Source organism: Anguilla rostrata, chromosome 12 (genome assembly GCF_018555375.3).
Source record: "Anguilla rostrata isolate EN2019 chromosome 12, ASM1855537v3, whole genome shotgun sequence".
Lineage (NCBI taxonomy): Eukaryota > Metazoa > Chordata > Actinopteri > Anguilliformes > Anguillidae > Anguilla > Anguilla rostrata.
Genome location: NC_057944.1, coordinates 22,746,006 through 22,768,347, shown reverse-complemented (window position 1 = coordinate 22,768,347; position 22,342 = coordinate 22,746,006). Strand labels below are relative to the sequence as shown.

Sequence of the window (22,342 nt, the reverse complement as noted above, 5' to 3'; positions counted from 1 at the left end):
CATCCAGGATAACTAAGTGCTGAGCGTTGTAGTCTGTCTTTCTGTCCCTTTCTCTTTCTTACCGTCTCTTCTTTCTCCGGTTGCCTTCTTCTTTGTTTTGTTGAGCTATGTTAACAGAGGCTAAATTTACAGTATTCCTCTGTGTGACAGTGGACTCCGTCGCCCCCCTCACAAACACTGCAGATCCCATTTTTTCATCAGCAGCTTTCTCATTAAGGTTCTCAGTGGCATTTTATTTTAGCCCCTGCAAGATTTTGTGCTCATTTACTTAAAGCCGCGATATGTAACGAGTTAGCCTTAGGTCTTGGGAGACTGCTGCTCAGTCAGTTTGATGGATACAGCCCCGTAAAGGCTGAAAAAGCATATTGCAGTGGATGAGCAGTGGAATTAATTATCCCCACCACTCCAGGGTCAGAGAGCGGAGCAGGACTCTTGTGACTGCAGTGCTCTTAGACCGGAGAAACATTACGGAAGAATCTGTTCGTTTACTCGGCCTGTTTTCCAATTAAGGGTGAGGACTTCCGCAGGAACAAGATGCTTGTGCTCAAACAAGTAGGCATGTTTCACTGATGCACTGGAAAGAAAATAAGAAAATGAACCAAAAGGAAATGACTGCAGAAGCACAGGTACTTTTGCCAGCGGTTAAGATCTGTTGAAGGTGAATCCTGAAACCAAACTTAAGCCTCAAGGTTTTTGAGGAGTGAAGGCCTTTTGACAAACATTGTTTTTAGTCCTTCAGCATCACACTGGCATGAGGACCAATGTATGCAGTGCTATAAAAATCATTACACTAAGTAATGCTTCTGGGCCAAACTGAAACACCACTATTTCAGTCAAATTTGCTGGCAGATCCTCTGGTGCCATTTCAAAGATTTGATCAAATAAGTTTTAAGATGGGTTTCTTTGTATTATCCTATCTTTTATGATGTGGCTTGTTCATGGATGAATTATTCCATAAAATCAGAAAACAAAGCAAGTGAACCTGTTTCAAATGAATAGTGAAACAAAATGGGGCAAATATGATGTGTGACAAGGAAAGGAACATTATGAAATTAAGATCAATGGACATCAGAAATCAAACAGGCAAGCGCGCTCTGGTGTATGCTTCAAACCATTGTTGGATCTGAACCACACAGAGTACAGTTGTGACAGGAGTCCCACAGTGCAGATTACTCATGCTGTCCCCTCAGGGCAGTTTGTACTGGTCAGTTTTTTTTTTTGCACACACACACACACACACACACACACACACACATGCGCGCGTACACACCCGCAAGGTGCTTGCTAGAAGTAGCATTAATGTTGTACTTACATCAATGCTGCGACTAGAAGGTACACCTGCTTTTTTTGTTTTGTATGCAAACAGTGAGCACATGTGATGAAGAGTATAAAGAGGTTATCAGGCCTTCGTCTTTTCGCCCCGCAGCCAGTGTGGAAGAGCTTGAATTACAGTGGCCTGTGGCTGGACGATAAGCTGGCTGAAGGTTTGAGGTTGGGCCATAGCACTTTGGGGAGTGCTACACGGTGTTAGGAATGTTTCAATTTTGTCTCTGGCAGGTGAGAACACCTCAGAGAAGGTGTGGCTTTTAATGCTGAGGGATTGCAGCATACATGAATGAAAAAAGCACCACAGCGGAGCTGTCCAAACATCAGCTTCTGTCGTAAAAACTACAACTCATGCATTATGGAAATACGTTCCTCCCGACCCCCCCCCCTCCCCCAACATTCTCGTTTTGCATAACTTGATGTGAAGGATCTTTTGAACTTGCTGTCCATTTTAAAGCAATCTTCATCCTTGGGGAAGTTTGCCTGGCTTCAGTAATCTGTGGGTAGCATACTAACCAGAGTCTTCAGAACTGAGAGAAAGGCTGAAGATAGGCTTCATTAGTCTCAGGTATCGATGCGGCAAGCTTAGATGCATGAAGCGTGCCTTTATTACACTTGTCTGCAGTGGTGCTGTAGGGTCAGAGAGTGAATTGCCCGGGAATAATAATTTCCCCTCAGTTTAAAGTGCAGGCACCAGCACATACCTGTTTGCCACCCAGTACTTAATAATACAGCCTACTTTACTTAATAGTAATTTATTTTGTTAGGAAAAAAAATACCAAACCTGAAACTTCTAGAATATGGCTCTCACATTTATTTTTATTATTGCGGTATGTTTTTCTGTTCTGTGCGGATGCAGGGGAATTGTGGGTGACTAGTACCTGTGACTAATCCCTTGAGCAGTTCTTGTGAAATACTTTAAAAGGCCTTAAGCAGAAACGGGTAAGGGTTGAGAGGAATAAAAAATAAACATTGAAAAATAGCCACCTACTAACACCAATCAATATTGAAACTCTGAGATGTGTTGGGTACATATTTTACTTAGTCTCAGCAAACAGTGAGAATTTATTTGCTAATCCTCTTGGATTCTGTCAGAATCATTTCTTACCTGAACCCTCCACCCCTTATGGTAATTTTTATTTCATTATGTGAAAATGACTGATTCATTTTCCATTTTTTAAATTAATATATGATGTCCTCATCAGTTATTGTAATAATGGTACAATATATTCACATTAAAATGTAGAGAATATATCATATAATAATATTTATTATGTGTAAAAATTATACTTCATTCATATTTTGATACATAAATATGGTCTACTATTCTGTTGGTAAAAGTAACCATGAATCTTAACATTATTTTCAGGACAACCATCCAGACTGTATTTTAAGTATTTTTACCACTTTAGCATGGTAAAATGGTCTTGACAATGTAAACTGTTTTCCCAAAAAACTGGACCAAAGTGCTAGCTTTGTTTTTGTAGGGTTTGGATTTAGCTTGGGTTATAAAAAGTCAGTTGTTTTTGGATGTATGCAGATGGATAGTAATGGATATGGTGGGCACTTCTTCTCTAAGCTGTTATTAAATGTGGATTCAGATAGGCTATATGTGCTCGGCCAGCCCATGGTGGACCCCGCCAGTGGAAACGAGAAGTCATCATATTGTGACCGCTGTGGGCTTCCTCTATCTCCCCAACATAGCATTTACAGTACCATGACTTCTCTCGGCTCTGGGAAGGGTGCATATTTGTGGCCACTTATTTTGTGCTGCTTTCTCTTTTTGGACAAGAAAAAAAAGTGCATTTGACATTATATCATACAAACCTGACTAGGTTACATATGCACATGTACTTTGGGCATATATTTCAATCAACGTATATATATTTTTGTTGTCTTTAAAACTTTTTTTTGCTACTTATTTTTGTATTATGCTTTTAAAGTTTGGTATTTTCTTTAGATAATTGACTGTTGTGAAACTGCAAATACGTTAGTAGACTTCTGCCTTACAATTATCTTGTTCCTTCAAAAAAAGCTTACTGGTTTTTCCACACCGTGCAATTGAGTGGCAATGTTTATAAATGACCCACAACATGATCTCAGCGGTTCTTATTGCTTGGCTTCTTGACAGTCCTGCACTGTGATCCATCTTTTTGATAATATGAGTAATTAGTAACTTGTCAGTCTAGGAGTTGAAATGTCAAGTTCTAAACTGTGTATGTCACTGCCATGCAAAAGTCTCCCATTGTCCCTTTGCCTCTTTTGATGACGTCTTTCCATCTTCTTTGTTTCAGAATGGAAGAATGATGGCATGGCTGTAAATATGGGCCAGTGGGCAGGCATGCGGACAGTTCTTTGCCTGGCCCTCCTGCTCCTTCAGCTTCTCTCCTGTTGTTGCCAAGGCCTGCAGGAGCCTGGAGCCATCCCCCGCTTCCTTTTCACGCATCCTCTCTACAATGCCTCTGTCTATGAGAACTCCGCTGCACGAACCTACGCCAACAGTAAAATTAAAATGGGGATTACCCTAGTCCATCGCTCCTGGGATATCAAATACAGAATCACTTCAGGGGATGAGGAGGGATTCTTCAAAGCAGAGGAGTATGTTCTGGGAGACTTCTGCTTTTTACGCATTAGGACTAAAGGTGGGAATTCTGCCATCTTGAACCGGGAAATACAGGATAGTTACATGCTGACTGTGAAGGCCACCGTAAAGGGAGATGTCTTGGAAACGTGGACGAAAGTGAACATACAGGTGCTGGACATGAACGACCTGCGACCTTTGTTTTCGCCTACCACTTACTCTGTCACCATTCCCGAGAGCACTCCAATGAGGACTAGCATTGCGCAGGTCACAGCAACTGATGCAGACATTGGTTCCAATGGGGAGTTCTATTACTTCTTTAAAGAAAAAGTGGAACTCTTCACTGTCCACCCCACCAGCGGGGTGATCTCCCTGAGTGGCAAGTTGAACACGGACGAGCAGAGCAGGTACGACCTGGAGATTTTGGCTGTTGACCGGGGTATGAAACTCTACGGGAACAATGGGGTGAGCAGCACGGCAAAGCTGTTCATTCATGTTGAGCGAATAAATGAGTATGCACCAGTCTTAAGTGTGGTAACGCACATTCCCTCTTCTCTGGATAAAGATCCGATTTATGCTGTGATCACCATTGAGGACCTGGATGAGGGTTTAAATGGAGAAATAGAGTCAGTTTCCATCGTAGCTGGAGACCCCTTGGAACAGTTTACCCTTGATAGGTCAGCAGTTGCCAGTGAGTTTCAGATGAAGGCATCAGAGCCAATAGATTGGGATAATTTCCCAAATGGCTTCAACCTTACCCTTCAGGCTAAGGACAGGGGCTCCCCTCAGAAGTTTTCAGCAGTGAGGGTAGTCCACTTGCTAGTGAAAAGGCCCCAGCCTGTGGAAGTGAAATTTGAAAAGGAAGTTTATGAAATTGCGCTGAATGAAATTTCGCCTCCTGGCACTATTGTAGAGGCCGTGAAAATCTCTCCTGAACCTGACGATGCAGAATACATTCTCAGTCCTACAACAGATTCAGCATATTTCAAGATAAACACCTTTACTGGGGTTATCACAACAGCTCGCCAGTTTACCATGGTAAGCCAGGAGGTGTTTGAGCTGGAGGTAGTTGAGGTAGACAGTGAGTTGAGGGTGAAAGTACGAGTCACCATAGAGGATGCAAATGACAACACCCCTACCTTTGCTCAGCTTAATTATGAGGTGTTTGTCAATGAAAGCATTCCCATCGGAACGAGCATCCTCGCTGTATCTGCAGTAGATGATGATAAAGGTGAGAATGGATATATAACTTACAGTATAGCCAGCCTCCAGTCTCTACCGTTCAAAATAAACCAGTTTTCTGGTGTTATAATTACAACTAAAGAGCTTGACTTTGAATCCTCTTCCGAGAGTTATGTTTTCGTAGTCAGGGCGTCTGATTGGGGTGCGCCTTACAGGCGTGAGAACGAAGTAAACGTCACGGTTCACTTGGAGAATGTGAATGACAACCAGCCATTGTTTGAGAAAATTGCTTGTCAAGGGGTGATCTCTCGTGATTTCCCCATCGGCGAGGTGATCACCACTATGTCAGCTATAGACATAGATGAGTTGGAACTGGTGAAGTATAAGATCCTCTCTGGAAATGAAAGAGGCTTCTTTGAACTGAACCCTGACTCTGGGGTCCTTTCTCTAAGGAGGTCTTTGGCTACTGCTAATCCAAAAAATGGAGTCTTCAGTTTGAAAATAACTGCCACAGATGGAGAGAATTTCTCAGACCCTATGTTTGTTAATGTTTCTGTTGTACATGGAAAAACAACTTCAAAGAGCTTCAACTGCAAAGAAACCAGAGTTGCTCAAAGGTTAGCAGAAAAGCTGCTTAAAAAAGCCAAAGCTAACAGTAAGCCCAAACTTGAGGAAGGGTTTATAGATCTGTTTTCAGTCAATAGACAGACCCCACAGTTTGACAAATCCTTTCCTTCTGACATATCAGTACGTGAGGATCTCAGTGTTGGCACAAGCGTCTACAAGGTAAAGGCCTATGATGGAGATACAGGATTCAATGGTCAAATTTTGTACGTCATTTCAGATGGGAACAAAGATAGCTGTTTCAACATTGACTTGGAAAGTGGTCTAATAACAGTCTTTTTACCGATGGACCGTGAGAAAGCTGATAGGTATTTACTCAATATCACTCTCTATGATCTGGGCCAACCACAGAAATCCAACTGGCGGCTGTTGACCGTATACGTGGAGGATGCCAATGATAACACTCCACAGTTTTTGCAGGACAGCTACAACACTGTGATCCCAGAAAACACTGCCATTGGCACAGAGGTAATTCAGGTAGAAGCTACGGACAAAGACCTGGGACCTAACGGTGAGATTTACTACACCATACTGACAAGCACAACTCAGTTTGGGATAAACAGCACAAATGGGATTGTTTATGTCGCCGGCCAGCTGGACAGGGAGTTCATCTCATCTTTCAGCCTGAAAATTGAGGCGCGTGACAAGGCTGAGAAAGGGAGCCAGAAGTTCTCTGTCACTACGCTGAGGATTTCTCTTGAGGATGTCAATGATTGCCCCCCTACCTTCATCCCCAGCTTCTACAATGCTCGTGCCCTGGAGGATTTGCCTGTTGGCACTGCCATTGCCTGGCTGGAAACCCAGGACCCAGATCTGGGATTGGGTGGCCAAGTCAGATATTCCCTGGCAAATGACTACAATGGGAAGTTTGAAGTTGATAAAGCCAGTGGAGTAATCAGGCTGACCAAAGAGCTGGATTATGAGAAGCAGCAGTTCTACAACCTGACTGTGCGTGCTAAGGACAAAGGCAGGCCTGTGTCCCTGCTCTCCGTCTCCTTTGTGGAGGTGGAGGTGGTAGATGTCAACGAGAACTTGTATGCCCCCTATTTTTCAGACTTTGCTCTGACTGGCTTTGTGAAGGAGAATGCGCGGATAGGGACCAGCGTGCTCCAGGTCAATGCCAGAGATGATGACACCGGAAGAGATGGAGACATCCAGTACTCCATACGTGATGGAAGCGGGCTGGGCAGGTTCTCCATCGATGAAGAAACAGGTACGTTGTAGAACAAGTTGTTGGTCATTTCATTGTTGGGGTTTTACTTATATTTTTACTTATTTATTTATTGACTGATTGACTCAACCTTGCATGGATTTAAAATTAATTATCATAGACTAGCAGTCTATTTCCAGATCCAGTTCATAAGATAATTATAAAACAGCATTCTGTGTCTGATATTGCTGTACCTTGGGTAGGAGGTACTGTAAGTACTGTGGGTAGGAGGAGTACATTAGATGCCTGTCCACTGGATGATAAAGAATCTAATTGTAGAACTGAGGCTTATGTTGGATAGTTGTTCTTAAGTTGGGCTAAGCTATGGTTTATCAGATTAGTTTTAGTCTGGGAAAGTTGGATGCCAGATTGAATTACCACACAGTGCTCTTTATTTACATGCAAGGCAGTTGTCATGTCATCTCACACAGACATTTGGCTTTCACTTCCCCTGTTAGCTGCACACTCCTCCTCAGAGCTTTTGTTACATTTTGCTGAAGAGATATTATTGCATTTATTCATATTAGTCATTTAATTTACACTATGCATTCCTGTCCGCAAAACATATCATAATGAATGTGCTATTCATTTCCTAGGACTATGTAGAAGAAAAGAAAATAGGCTTGTAATGCTGAAAATGATGGTTCAGTCCTGCCTTGTGCTTGCCTTGTGCCACAAAAGATGGTGTGAATTATGAAAATGGGCAGTTTGCTTTTAAATGTAGAAGATAATTGCCTTTTTTAATTTCAGTGAGTGCAAGATACTGTGAAGGAAATTTGTAAGGAAATCCGCTCTGACTCTTTCTTATTAAAGAACCACTAAAACAGGATGCAGATATCTTTAATACCAGAGTGCAGTACTGTGCTTTATGTAGCCTACCTTTCTTTCCTACGGGGTCCTTTCACTGCTAAGAAACTTAGCATAGAAAATTTATAGATTAGGCTATGTAAGGGAGGCACTTCCATGATGTAATGACAAATTACTGTCACACAGTCCAGTTCAAACATTCATGAGAAAGCACAGCAGATACCCTATTGCTGAAGTCAAACTCTACCCCTAAACTGTGCTTAAAGCTTTGCTACAGGATGAGTGCTGAAAGCAAAACGGCATGCACAATTAACCATGAGTGACAGCCTTGAAAGAAATGGCAGAAAAAGAGAGGGGGATACAAAAATAAAATACCCAGAGGACGTTTTTTTTGCTTTTGGGATAAGTTAAGTTTAAGATGGCATGAAATAATATCCCTATTAACTGTAAAACACAACAAATGTCACACCCTCTGAATTTCTTTGCAGAGTTATGCGGGGGGTTAGTGGATCTCCAGTGTTTGCTCGTATTTCACAGTGCTGGGGAATCGATTTGTCCCTGGCTGTGTGCCATGGATTTTTCTGATTTGTGGAACTTAGAAGCATCGCCACAGATGTGGTTCCTTAAATGTGTTCTGTTTCCCATCTTGGACGACCAACTGGAAAACAAAGGGAAAACACTCAGAAGTGACCAGAAGTGACACGCACTCCAAGTGGTTGTGTTCATTTGCATTCATTTATTTGGCAGATGCTTTTACCCAAAGTGACTTACAAGCCCATTATGACCGGCAGCACTAAGTGCAAATAACAAGTGTAACTATATTCGTGACAGGGCTGTTTCTGCTGGGCTTGTGTTCCATGTTTGTGTTGGTAATGACTCAGGCGGAAGGAGTTTAGTGGACTGTGTAATTTTTTTTTAACCCATTTGGTGTGACACTTGATGAAGAAGACTCATTTTAAATGTACTCTTTAAGTGAATGTAAAGCATGTGGTTTGTTTATATTAAATATGAAAACAGATTAGGGCGCTCTTGAAAATTCCAATGTGAGGCTTATTCATTGTAGGCTACTTGACAAGGAGAACAGACAAGACAAGGAAAAAGTTGCAACAGTTTGCCCCTCTCTCACATTTCTGAAGCTTGATAAATGTTAGCACAGCTGAAGCACATAATCAATATGCCAATTCAATGAAGGTGTAATAGCTATATATATATATATATATATATATATATGTATATATGCACTAAGCTCCATAATGTGTGGGACAAATACATTTTTGTCCCACACATTAAGGAGCTCAGTGCATACGTACATTGGGCTCTGTGTTCTGTTTATTTTATACAGTCTCCCCATTTCAGGGCACCATAATTTAATTAGGCTATGTAAATTAAATTAGTCATGTTGAGAACGTTGTTGCGTATACTTTGCATACAATAACTTCTTGAAGTCTGTTACCCATAGACATCAGCTGGTGCTGAGTATATTTTCTGGTGGTAATCTGCCTGGCCTGTACTGCAGTCGTGTTCAGATCCTGCTTGTTTCAGGGGCTAGTTGCCTTAAGTTTTCACTTCAGCGTAAGAAACGGATGTTCAATTGGATTCAGTTCGGGTGGCTGACTTGACCAATCAAGAATTTTCCAGTTTTTGGCTTTGAAAAAATACCCTTTAATACAATCTGAGAATCTGCACTTTAGCCACATATGAATTGTTTGATTACAAATCTAAAATTTTGGAGTACAGAGCCCGACATTTGTCCCAGCCATTATGGAGCTCACTATATTATATATGACATATGGATGTTTGGTGCTCAGGTTACGGTAGCTATGTGCCATGTGTATGCTGTACTTGTTTTGGATGATTTCCTGCTTGAGAAAAAAAAACACTGGTCGTGGTGGGGGAAGGGGTAGGGGTAGACTTCAATAAACCGTGTAATTCCACAGAACCTATTGCACTTTTACCCCCTCCCCCCAGGCCCCTTGCTGTCCCCCCGCTGATGACCAAGAACAGAGGAGATGTTTTAAATTTATAGCCCTTGTTAGCTGCGAGTTGGCAATGCCTATAAATCAAAAGGTCTGCAGTGAAACTGCAAACGCAATTACAGCCTTAACGTGGTCACTGCTGCCGCTATGGTTACACTGGCTGCAGGAAGCACAGGGCTGTGGATTCTACCTGACAGAAGCGCATGCACAGTGGAGCTGCCTTAAATGGAAGTCATGCGTCAAGCTCTGCGGTCTACTCTCGCATCACTAGGTCTTCATGCTGCCTGAAGTATTACCATTCTCTCATGCGAGGCCCAATTTGTTTTAGCATTTTGACATTTTCCCCTGTTTTACTGCTTGTTTCAGATTTAGCTGTATATGGGTACATACCTAAAATAATAATCCAAACCTCCTCAGGGTGTATATGTTGGCTGAGTTGCGCATACATAGTGTTCACTGCTGATACAAAGTCATGTTAGCCTCGACAGGATTCAGCTTACCAAAACCTAGCGCTGTCCACTACAGTACTGTCAGTACTGTAACTTCCCCACTTGTACCCTGCATGTTTATTACACTCAGTGTCTTCACTCACCTAGGCTAGCATGCTACAGTAACTTACCATTGGTTGAACAGCAATTAGCCTTCCAGCACTATCATTTGTGAATCCTACTAACCTGGAACAATACTGCATAGTCCTTGCTTGTGTGAACAGGAGATTGCCTAAACAGTTAACACGTCAATGTTCCAAGTTCCTTGTGTAAAATGACTATTCACTCATGACCCCTACATGATGAAGTACCAGAACATATGTTAAAAAGGTTAGCCCCACTTGTGGCTTGACTGTGCCCTGAAATAGATAGTGGAAAAAGTGGGCGGGCCCTTAGCCCTAGTTCTTCTGAGTTCCAAGAGTGGATAAGGGGCTCATAAAAATTCCCCACTGCAATTGCTCCCCTGCTCTTACAGATGCATAAAGGGCACATCTCTGTAGTGGATTCCCCTTCAAACACCCAGTGAATCTAGTGTCTAGTAATTGAGCACTTCCTTTCCTCTTATGCATAAATAGGAAGCACTTAAAGTCAAGATGCTTAATCTCAGTGTCACCTTCCATGGGAAATAATTTGAGTTTTAAGAAAGACAGTGAGAATAAGAATGCTGGCAGGACTAAGGAGATGCCTCTTTCCCTTGGCAATTCATTTTGAAGGGCATTTTTTTCTACACTGGCACATCCTTTGTTGAAATGTCCTTCTCCCCTCTAGGAGCATCTGTTGATTGAAAAGAAGGGAACACAATACTCAACATAAAAGGAAGAAACAGGGAAGTTTAACTAATTTGATGGATACACACAGTATATTAAATCTATTAAAAAGCTATTATATTTTCATTGAATAACAACAACTGCTTTCAAGTTTCAATAATTTGTTTTCTTTTCTTGTTGAAAATGTGCACAAGGAGCTTCAAGATTATTTGAGTTGAGGCTAAGTGAGCATAATTGGAGTGTCATATGGAGGTTAAAATTTTCGGACATTTTTTTCTGAACGTGCCATGAACTGTGCCACCTCTTAATAACCTTCATGATGTTTAGATAGGAAAGAAAGGCTGGTCAGATGAGACCTTTACAATGTGTATGGATTGTCTGAAAGAAATTCAACAAGCTGTTGTCCCAGCTAGATTTTCAGTATCTGGCTTATGTGGCTCTAGAGGTATACAGTAAAACATCCGGTGTTAATTCAACTCTTAACAGATAACATTTGGTCCCAGTGGTGACCAAATGTTATCTGTTATAGTTGAGTTAACTCTGTTAGTGTTGAATTAACGCTGGACATTTTACTGTGTAGTGCACACAAATGCTGATACTGTACTGATTATCAGTATTAGGCTATTTGAAGCTTTGTCATAAGTGTTGTTCACTCCATAGCCTACTATTTACAGGGTAAGAATCCATTCAAATCCTTCTCTGCAACTCTGTTCTAATCGATTTCTTTTTTTGTTAATGGTGTGTAGGTAACACAGTACCGTGACACAGCACACTTATGCTGTCAGGCTACCTCAGTTTTATTGGAGATATGATACCAGTACAAGTATCATGATTCATACTGTAATAGGTCCTCTTTTTTCATGACCAGAACTTGACATTGATTGATTACAAAATCACAAAGATAAATACAAGCTGCCAAGAGCATTAATGCCAACATTCATATAACGTGGTACATTTTTCTACTATGCCATCAAGAGTAATTTAGCCTACTTTTTTGGCAAATGCTTCCTTTAACCCTTACCAGCCTACCCAGTTTACTTTTACTTTGCAATGTTTATGTATAGGCAAATACCATAGCTTACTGTATAATAAACAAGTTCCATTAGGTACTTCACCATACGGTAAGACATGCAAGAAAACATAAATAAATATTCATTAAACCATTGTTACTTTTGTGAAAAGTGCATTCACATACAAAGCTTCATTTAGCTGACTTTTGTGCTTGTTTGAATTTCTCATTTGATCTGAGGCCAAGATAATGCGTGTCCTATATTTAATCAATTCAGCCCGTAAGCTTTTGCCTTTATCCAGTGTAATACCTCAAACAGTCTGACAAGGTCCGTTCCATTTCTTTGTGTTGTCAGCAAACAGGCTCGTGACTTCAGCAAGGCATTTCTTGGAGATATATTGGAATAATATGCGAAAGGTAGCTGGAGGTCTTACGTGCAGTTAGCCTGACCCTTCTGTTCTGTAATGAAGGGGCATGTTTTAACCCTGGAATGTCTTCTCATTTTTTTGAGTCTGAAGCTGGGCTATTTTTAGCCCCGGTGTACAAGCAACTTTTCATCACTTTGTTTCCAGGCGGAAGGAAAACGCACGCATCAAGCTTTGAGGATCATATACTCTCGCAAACGATGCCCCGTGAGAGCCCCAAGAGCTTTGTTTTCAAACATCAGCCTTCTCTGTCAAGGGAAGATGATTTTTCAGTTCGCGTTATATTTAGCTTTTTTATTTTAGCTGCGCCTTCTGTATATTCTGACTGTGCTTACTGTGGTGTGTCTTCCTTCTTATTATCCATGACACACATTGATCTGCTCAAAATCATCAAATCCTTGTTTTTTCTTGCCCGGATTTCATTTGGTATATTAGCATTTTTTAAACAAACTTGTCATTGGCAGCAGCACATATTTATGTTGATCACATAGATCGAGAAAAAGACTGTTTGTTTGTCAGACATTGTTTATTAGTATAGTGTTGTATAAGATGGTCACACAGTGGAATGCCAGTGCCTGTATGAATCCACCAATCACGCTGTGTGCTGAATGAGTTTCTGCATGAGAGGAGGCAAAGCATCTTTGAAAGTCTCCCCGCTTTCTCTCTCGGAGTGAACGCTGCCCGGTGCACTTTGGTCTCCAGCCGAGCCGAAGGCTTTCAGGTACGGACGAGCGGGAAGCGGTACAGAAAGGGGCTCAGAGCCTAACCGCACTGCAAGACTGCGTCCTCCTCAGACGGCTCTTCACACACACACGACTGTAGATTATGACTCGGCCTTTGAAGTTTTCGCTTCTGGGGACCTCCTTATTTTGGAATTATTTTTGGAGCAATAACAGGGCTTTACTCTTGGATCCGGTATGGTGAACTAAATCCGCAAATTGCCGAATTTATACTCGATTTCCTGTGCAAGAGAAAATAACATTGGTAATGATAGCTTGTGGTTTGGGTTGCACACAGGCTGTATTTTTTTCCTTGTGTGGAGATTCAGTGTGCAATTTGGAGAGGAATGATGTGGCCCAGAAACCAATTAGGATTAAACAAAGTGGGAATACACCCCTTTTTCACTCTAGTAGCTGCGCTCAACCAACTGTGACTCTGCAGAGGTAACGTAGGGGAAAATCTGTAATGTAAACCTTTAGCACCATGTCCAGGACAACAAGAGGGACCCTGCCTGACCTGTTCTGACATGAACAGCGTTTCTCTGTTGACCATCCTGAAGCTTAAGACATCCGTGATTGTGAAATGTGTGTTTTTGTTCTCTTTGCTATTTTACACCTTTCTGGTTTTGTGCAAGCACAAATATACACAGGATCTACTTTCCTTTGTTCCACAGCAGCTGTTTTTGAGTGGAGCTTAGTCTGTGGCCTTCATGGTGTGAATAGGATCTAAAAGCAGACATTGGAAAGCAGTTTGTATCATCTTACATTATACTATGGCTGCTATTTCCTGAAGCATGAATTTCTATTATGTAGCTGCTTTTATTTTTAATAATCTGCTGCAAGAGCAAGACAGAATTATTTTGAAGACCTTGTTGGGCATTGCAGTACTTCATATGTCTTGTTTATTCAGTGAACATTACAAATGTGATTTATTGCAAATACCAACCATGAATAAAACAGTAGCTTCTCTTTCTTTTTTTGTGGTTCAATAAGACACTGTTAATGCTATAAAAACAGAAATACGAGGTCTGTTGTCCTGAAGAGGCACATCAAGATTATAGTATTATGGCCTAAAATTCCATTACTGGTGATGAAGAATTTTTATCATCATTAACTTTTATGCTCCTATATTTTTCCTTCAAAGCTTGCGTGTGTGTATGTATTTTAGTTTATTATGTTAAGATGCATACTTGCCTTTGGCAGCTGAATATAGCTACTTCTTAGCTTAAACAGTGCTCAAGATCTCAGCTCTGACCCTTGGTGGCCCTTTACTGAAATAAGGCATGTTCTTTTTGAAAAGGTAGTTTATTTTACTGCAGGTTTTGAAGTTTATAGGACTGTATGCAGACAGGGCATGGTGAGACTGGAGGATGCCAATAGACAAATTCTAACATGGCTCCCCAATCACAGTTCTGCTGCTCTTGTACATTTATTTTCACCACAGTGTTTCTGTGCAAAATTTGCTATAAGCAGTTTGACCAATGCCTGTGGGCTGGTCTGTGAGCTAGTGATGGATTCACACCTGCCCTGCCAGAATGTCACAGGAGCTTGTGTCTTCAAGACCCTTTGTGCAAATACTAGGATTAATAGGCATTCCTTATGAATGATAGCTGAGAAAATGCAGTGTCCTCCAAAAGCATGGTCACGGTAAGGTGGCTATATGCTTATTTGTCTATATACTTAAGGCATTTGGATTTGAGTTCAATTAGCCTTTGTTTTGTGGTCTTTACATGCATACATTTTACAGAAACAGCTGTTTTTGTGTTCAGTTCCTGTTTTGATATTGGTAGCCTATTTTTTATTATCAACTGTTGTTAAATCATTATAGGCTATTAACGGCATACATTTTTTTCTAAATATCTCTGAATAAAAGCATTTATTTTTATTTTTGCATTCAATGTTTTTATGAAACCAAAGCTGCCCTTATGTTTGACTTAGGCCAAAGTTTATTGTTAGTATTTAATGATAGTTTAACAATGGTATAATTAATACTAATATTGCTTCTATTAAATGAATTATAAGCCAGTTAAATTATGTTGTTGTAGCCTTATGTTGTTTCCAGTCAAGGCCCTGTACCAGGATGACGCTTAATCATTAGAATAGAGAAATAATTAGGCTATTGGTTGCCATATCGGCTTCACCTGACCGATACCAATCAATTTAATATACACTGACCGTTGCCGGTACAGTTGCTGATACATCATGCATCCCTACTGAAAACAGTACTGTGGAAAGAGTGCTCAAAAGTCTAAGCTCAAATATCAACAACTAGACTTCACTATTTATGCAAAACTGCAAGCATAATTGCGTTCACTCAAATTGTAATGCCTGGTCACGCTTTTGTAAAACGCTTCACACTCATCTCCTACACTCAGACATGATTGCCAATTGACCTCATTCACACCTCACCTGTGCAGATCCAATTGCTTGACTTTTCAATTATCTGTCAGAGCTTTAGCTTGATTAACAGAAGCCACAAATGAACTGCGGTGGACAACCGTGAAAGAGCATAAAGCAGAGAAAGAGGAAGAGGTGTACGTGATTCATAGAATTATAGGTGTGTGCATCTCAGCAGATACTAATCAGCCATGGGTATAGTATGAGCCAGACTGGGCTGTGAGTGAGGCTGGGTTTGAGTCATAGTCTCTAACCATCAAGAGGAAATGTAACAATAATGCACTGCCATCCTCCACCATGGAGTCCTCTATCACCATGCTATACACTAACTACAACACTCATCCACTTGGTTTTCTGGGGTGTATTTATTTCAGTATCTGAATCTATATGTACTCTAGGTAATGTTACACTCCTTTACAGAATTAATTTTTTTTTAATCACACCACTGCAATTCAGTGGGTTGGTGTAGTGGGTAAGGATATGGATTTAAACCTTGTTGTTTTCACTTTTGAATCCAGGCTGTCACACTCAGCTTCTGTTACTATCTTGCAGCATGTGTTTTACATAGGCTAATGCTTTCAGCAAATATCCACCTGTTTAAATGACTAATATGCCATTAGACATCAGAGAATCTACACTTCCAAGCATATTAATGGCACTAATCCCATTCTTAGTAGTTATTTACTTCTTATTTACTCTTGAAATAAATGAGAGCCTCAGTTGGTAATATAATAAGATATGCGTGCTGTTAGCTGTGCAGTTGTGAGAAGTGAATGAATTGTGGCCTTACCCTTCAACGAAGTAAACCTCAGGGGACAAGATGCCCTAATGTCAGTAAGAGCTGATAATGTGGTTGGAGTCTGGCACTCTTTCAAAGCCACCTTATAAAACAAATGACAGGCGAGTGATTGTACTTCTTCAGGAGAAGCGGGGTCAGGTGTGTGAAGTGTAACTTGCAGTCACCTAGCAAACTGCTGGATTTTAGGGTGCATGTTCTCTTCCATTTCTTTTATTTTGTTCAAACTAGACATTGATATTAATTTATTTTGTGTGCACTGAGTACTTCATGTAACTTAATATTTAAATTAAAGCTAGCAGAAAACAGATTAGCAAGCAACACAGAGTTTAATCAGAAAGTAATGAATTAAACTTTATTTCAAATGTATACCAGATAATTTCACAAGCAACTGTGGAAGCACCATGGCAAGCAATGGTGTTCCACTGGGGCTGTGCTATGCGGTAGAGGTAGATCACGTTTGGAGTAAGTGTGCAGGAATTCCAGTGCATCATCAGGGGCACCGATCAAATGGGTAGACTCATGTGGAAATTTATGGAAACATCTGTGTGTGCGTGTGCGTGGGTATGTGTGTAGCGCTTGTGCACGTGTGTGTATGTGGCTATGCATATAAATATATCTGTGTTTGGGTTGGAATGACATTCCATTTCTCCTGGAAAACATTGTGAATGCAATCACATCTGTTTTGTCATATTATCAGTATTTGATATCTGGAATTCTGTATTTAGAGTGTAAGAACTCATCAGCAATTTAATGGAATGTATTGTAGAGAAAATACCTTTGTTATTAAAGGCAGCTCCAGACATCTTCATAATCTGCTTAATTATCATCCTATATCACTATTGTACAGCTGGTTATGCTGAAGCAATTCATGTGAAGTACATTTCTCAGGAGACCCTTTACTTCCCACTGAATAAGTTTTCTTGGCTTACTTTTTACCATAAGTATGAAAGCAAAAGCAGACTGACTGGCAGGGCGATGCAGGTCACATAATCTATGACAGTTGGATTCCATCATCCCAAACTGGCACCCCACAGGCTGCAGTGTGAAAGCAAGGGGAACACACCAAACGTACTGTAATCTGACAAACAAGACACGCTATTGAGGTGTCGGTATAGAAGCTGCTAAAGGTATGTGAGTGGTGTCCCACCTGCAGTTCAAACCTGTTACCCTCTGGCCCAGTCTATTTTACACCTTCTCCAGCGTTGCTGGGAACATCATCAGGCAGTGATTTTGCCATCTTCTGTTTCTTGTCTTAGACTCTGGAAATAGTGTATAGCCGAGGCCTAATTGTTAATTTTCACCGCTGGGGCCTTAATCAGGGTGCTCGTCACGTGGAAATGACACTTCCTTCACAGTCTGAGCGCTGATCTTCACACGGCTTCGGCTGTGGCGTCAGAGTGTTAATTGGATTATTCAAATTAACCTGATCTCCATGTGTAAAATTCAGGGATTCCATTCCATTTACCCTGCTTAAAGGAGCCGCTCTGAGAAACTATGCTACATACAGTTGCACAGTATGCATTTTTGTTTCAACGGCCACTCGTTAATTAGGTTATTTTCAGTTAAAGTACCGTTCAAGACAATCCTGCAGGAATATTTAATTTAAAAAGTAAAAACAATGGAATGTAAAGGAAAAGTAGACCCAAATGAAGTACATGTATGAGAACAAAAAGACTGCTAATACTATGGTTTTGGTAAATGGTAAATGGACTGCATTTATATAGCGCTTTTATCCAAAGCGCTTTACAATTGATGCCTCTCATCCACCAGAGCAGTTAGGGGTTAGGTGTCTTGCTCAGGGACACTTCGACACGCCCAGTGCGTGGATCGAACCGGCAACCCTCGGACTGCCAGACAACCGCTCTTACCTCCTGAGCTATGTTGCCCCCCTAGCTCCTCACTAATGGTCTAGATGAAATAATCATCCGTAATGAACATAATATCTTGTTAAGTATATATGCTGATGAAATCCTTGCTAATGTCTTTTGATTGAGGTCTGATACCTCACTTCTGTATGTTTGCATCTCACTTGTGCCTAGGGCCTGGCTTTTGTTTAGAGTTTTGCCTGTATGTGTGGATATTTGTTCGCGTGTAGGTATGGTTGTGTGTGTGTTTGTGTGTGGGCATATTTGTGTGGATATTTGTGCCTGTGTGTGTATGTTTGTGTGTGTGTAGGTGGATATTTGTGCCTGTGTGTGTGTTTTTTTGTGGATATTTGTGCCTTTATGGCTGTGCGTGTATGCGACTTTGTGGATATTTTTGTTTGTGTTTGTGTGCATGTGTGTGTGTATGTTTGTGTGTGTGTCTGTATGGATATTTGTGCGTGTGTGTGTGCGTGTGTGTGTATGTTTGTGTGTGCCTGGTGTCAGGATCAGGGGCGGTGGCGCTGTGCTGACTCCCTGCTTTTCCCTGCCAGACCAGCGTGTTCCTGGCCAGAGCCTCTGAGCTCAGCGCCAGTCAGCAGTAATGCCCACATCCCTCTGTCTCGCTGTGGCCGCACACTGGAGCCACTCCTGTGAACTCTGTACTGGGAGCCCTGCCTCTGTCTGTCCGTCTGTCTGCATGAGAGCCACAGCCTCTGAATTTTGTGGTAGTGAATGTCTGGGTCTCTAGAAAATTATATATTTTAGGAAAAAAGTTAAATTGGACTTTGACACTGAGGGCTGTCAATGTATTTTCTTCTATACTCCCATGGTCTGAAAGTAAGCAGATATCCAGCAAAAATGAAAACATGGAATCATCTGGATTGACTGATATGCCTGTATTATATTTTATGGGTTACCTAGTTAAAACTACTTGCCAAAGATTCTTCTCAGATTTGTCACTTGATTATATTCATACAATAGTTTCATATAGCCTAAAACAGACTGAAGCAAACTAAGAAAGGTCCTCTGCAACTGGTAAGTTATCTTCCTTTATCTCCCTCTAAAAAGTCCTTTTTATTATAAACTTGGTCTGATTACAATCACGTCTTTATCTCTTTCCTGAGTAGGATTGCCTCTTCTGAGGAAATTCACTTCTACAACTTCCTCAATCATTGCTGTGCAGAGTTTGACACCTACGTACAGACTAGATGACCTCACAGACAGCTGCGTACCTCATTAGATGTTGTCTAACTACGAGTAAATTCTTACCTGGTTTTGAGTCCTAAGTTTAAAAAAATAAAAATAAACTGAGAGTAGCAAATAAAAACGAAGTTTGGACAGGCTACTCTTTGAAAGGCTCTTGGCCTTATAGAGTATAGAGTGACTGACCAGCTGTCTTCAGTCTGCGAGTTTGTGAGCCGCTGTTGTCAATTAGTCACTTGTAGTTGGATGACTGACATGGGATGAATGGCTCCCTCATTTGTTTCCTTTCAGAACAACACCCAGTCTCCTTTTAAGCATTCTGTTCATCTTGTCCCCCTTTTCTGTGGTGGTCCTTGGTGTGATGAAGTGTTTCGGTAGTGCTTGTGGTGGAGTAAAGGCCATGAGCTTTGATTCGCGGTTGCTCTCACCCTCCCTGTCCCCATACAGATTCAGGCCTGGGAGGCCTGACTGATGCTGCTCCCTTCGCCCAATGACACTTCGGTGTTCTTTAAGCGCCACACTTCCCTGTTTACACGAGACTGAATTGAGTGTGCCACAAGTAATGTTTTCAGGCTGCAGGCTATAGTTTGACCTGGAGGAAACTCCTTTTCTAAGCATGCCTGACTATACTGACAGTGACGACATTAGGAAAGACATTGTCACCAAGCATCTTCATCTTCACTCTGGCACTGCTTTGCAAATGCGAGCCCAAAGAGAATTTGAACACCCCTTCTGGTATTAGAGTCAATTATCAAAGTGAATTAATGATGTTACATTGTTGAATAAGAGGTGACAGTTGCTCGTTTCATCTCCCTGGTAGATTATAGGGAGAGCATGAAAATAAGCAGGACCCAACTTTGGTTTTGTGGTTGGAAGTATTTCTTGATGGATTGAGAAAATAAGGAAGACAGAATCTCAGGTCACTCTGATTGCTGGACTGGTGGAATGGAAAGAAACAGTTCTCACGTGCATACTTTTGGATAAGATTGTCATCTACATTCTAACCACCACTGCAACTTAATGATAGCCTGCATTCTGAACTTCTGGGAACAGTTATTTTTCTTCCCAGTTCCAAATGATGTCAACATATCAGGGTAGTCCGGCACAATAGGAGCTCACAGAGTTTCCCGTTCTGTGTGTATATTTAAGCGTATTTGTGCATGTATGTGTGTGTTGTGGGTGAGAATGAAAGGGACAAGTAGAGAGAATGTCAAGCATGGCATTTGAAGCGGAAGGAAGAGGTTCCTTTGGCCCACAATTTAAGTTACTGGAAATCTGTTGTCTTTGTTGAAGTTGCTAGGATACTGCTCCACAAGGAGGAATGCTCAGTCAGAGGAGGGCTTGGTCTGTGCCCATCCGATATCTGGCTCACGGGCTGTGTGCTAAACAAACAGGGACACTCTCTTTCTCACTTTCCAGTGGCTCAGAGAAAGCCTTCATCTAAACACTGGAAACCTCAAACTCCTGTCAGGCCCCATGTAAGAATGCTGGTTCTTGCACAATTCAATACGAGAGCATTTTTTTCCTTTCATCTCCCTTGCTTTGTGAAGTTAATACAAATTATGTTTGGCATTGACTTTGTGAGTCCCCATTGTTTGACATAACTGCCATCTCTCTGTGGAGATGGTTAGTTTTAGTTGCTGTGCATGATAACAGCAGTGTCTTATTCCAGAGCTGCATATTTGTGTTGTCCCACTAACAGTAGACCTGTTGTTGTGATTGTTCATAGTTTCCATATTTTGTGGTAGCCGCTGTGGTCTAATGTCCTTCCTTACTTTAAAAAAAATGCTTTTTTGGTTGCTTAGTTTTTAAAAAGATTTTTTAACATACTGTCCCTTAACCACCTCACCACATGGTAGGACAGTTGGTTTCAGCTCTTTTGACACTGAACAAATGAAATATGTAAAGGAATGCTAATGTTCCTCAGAGATGAGTGACATGGGAGAAAATGACTCCATGGGGGGTCTTTTGAAAAGATCTGTGGGGTGTCAGCTTCACTGGAAGAGGAGAAGAATAAACAAATAACACATTATAATTTAGGGAGAGTGGAGAGGGGGCAGTCAGCAAACACCCTAAATATGTGCTCTATTGGTAGGTCTGCTGACATAGGTCAATGGAACTGACCTCCTGAACTATCCAATACCAGGGCAGGAAGTCCTTAGACCATCATTTCTATGAAAGCGTGGAAAATATTCCTGGCATCATTACATGCTGATTTCCATTCAGTATATAATGATGCAGGGACTTACAAATTTGTGGTTGTTCACATTCTTTTATATTTGGGGAATTATATGAAAATGCCTTTAAGCCTATGTTTACACCACAGGGTGTTATGCCCAGTTCCAGTTTTTTGCCTACATTTGATTTTTTTGACCTGTTTATATCTACTCCTGTATTTTGGCCTATATTGACTCTTCGCCACACATACTTAAAATAAGGTAACCTTGGTGTCACAAGCCAGTGTGACACCCCTGGAAAGGGAGATGGCAGTACCAGAGAACACCGTTTCTGTCGCATGGTGAGAGCGCGCACATACAAACACAAAATAAAATAAACGGACCACTTCACCCTTCCCCCTCACGGGTTCCGGGAAAAAACAGTAAACTAAAACAACAAGCTAAAATAATGAAGACAAAAGAAAGTAAAACAGAGAAGCAACTTTTCAGTTCTCCTGCTCTGTAGCTGACCCGCCTTCCCGGCCAGGTCCAGCTCCTCTAGCATCCGAGCTGAGGATTCCGTTCTTTGACATTAGTGCTCAACATGAACAAAACAAAAATCAAAACCGCGCTCTCGGTGTTAGCTCCCACTCTCAGCCCTGAACTGTGGAGAGCAGCACACCTTTAAGCACCTGGACTGATTAGCTAACGCAGCCCAGGTGTGTGTGCTCTCCCCACCAGCCGGCGCAGCTGAGACCAATCTGCCTCTCTGGCGGACTGACTGCTACACTTGGTTTTCACCGCTGGA

The 22,342-nt window shown here is 41.4% G+C and overlaps 1 protein-coding gene across 7 annotated transcripts in view; it reads left to right on the top strand.

The window, feature by feature from the left end:
• Window positions 1-22,342, top strand: part of fat3a (FAT atypical cadherin 3a) — a 203,289-nt gene that overhangs the window by 49,582 nt on the left and 131,365 nt on the right. For all 7 annotated transcript variants that reach the window (XM_064303695.1, XM_064303702.1, XM_064303700.1 and 4 more), the window contains exon 2: window positions 3,621-6,926. In XM_064303695.1, coding sequence (XP_064159765.1) covers window positions 3,638-6,926 — 3,289 coding nt within the window. In that variant the 5' untranslated portion in view covers window positions 3,621-3,637. The remainder of the gene's footprint in view (window positions 1-3,620; window positions 6,927-22,342) is intronic.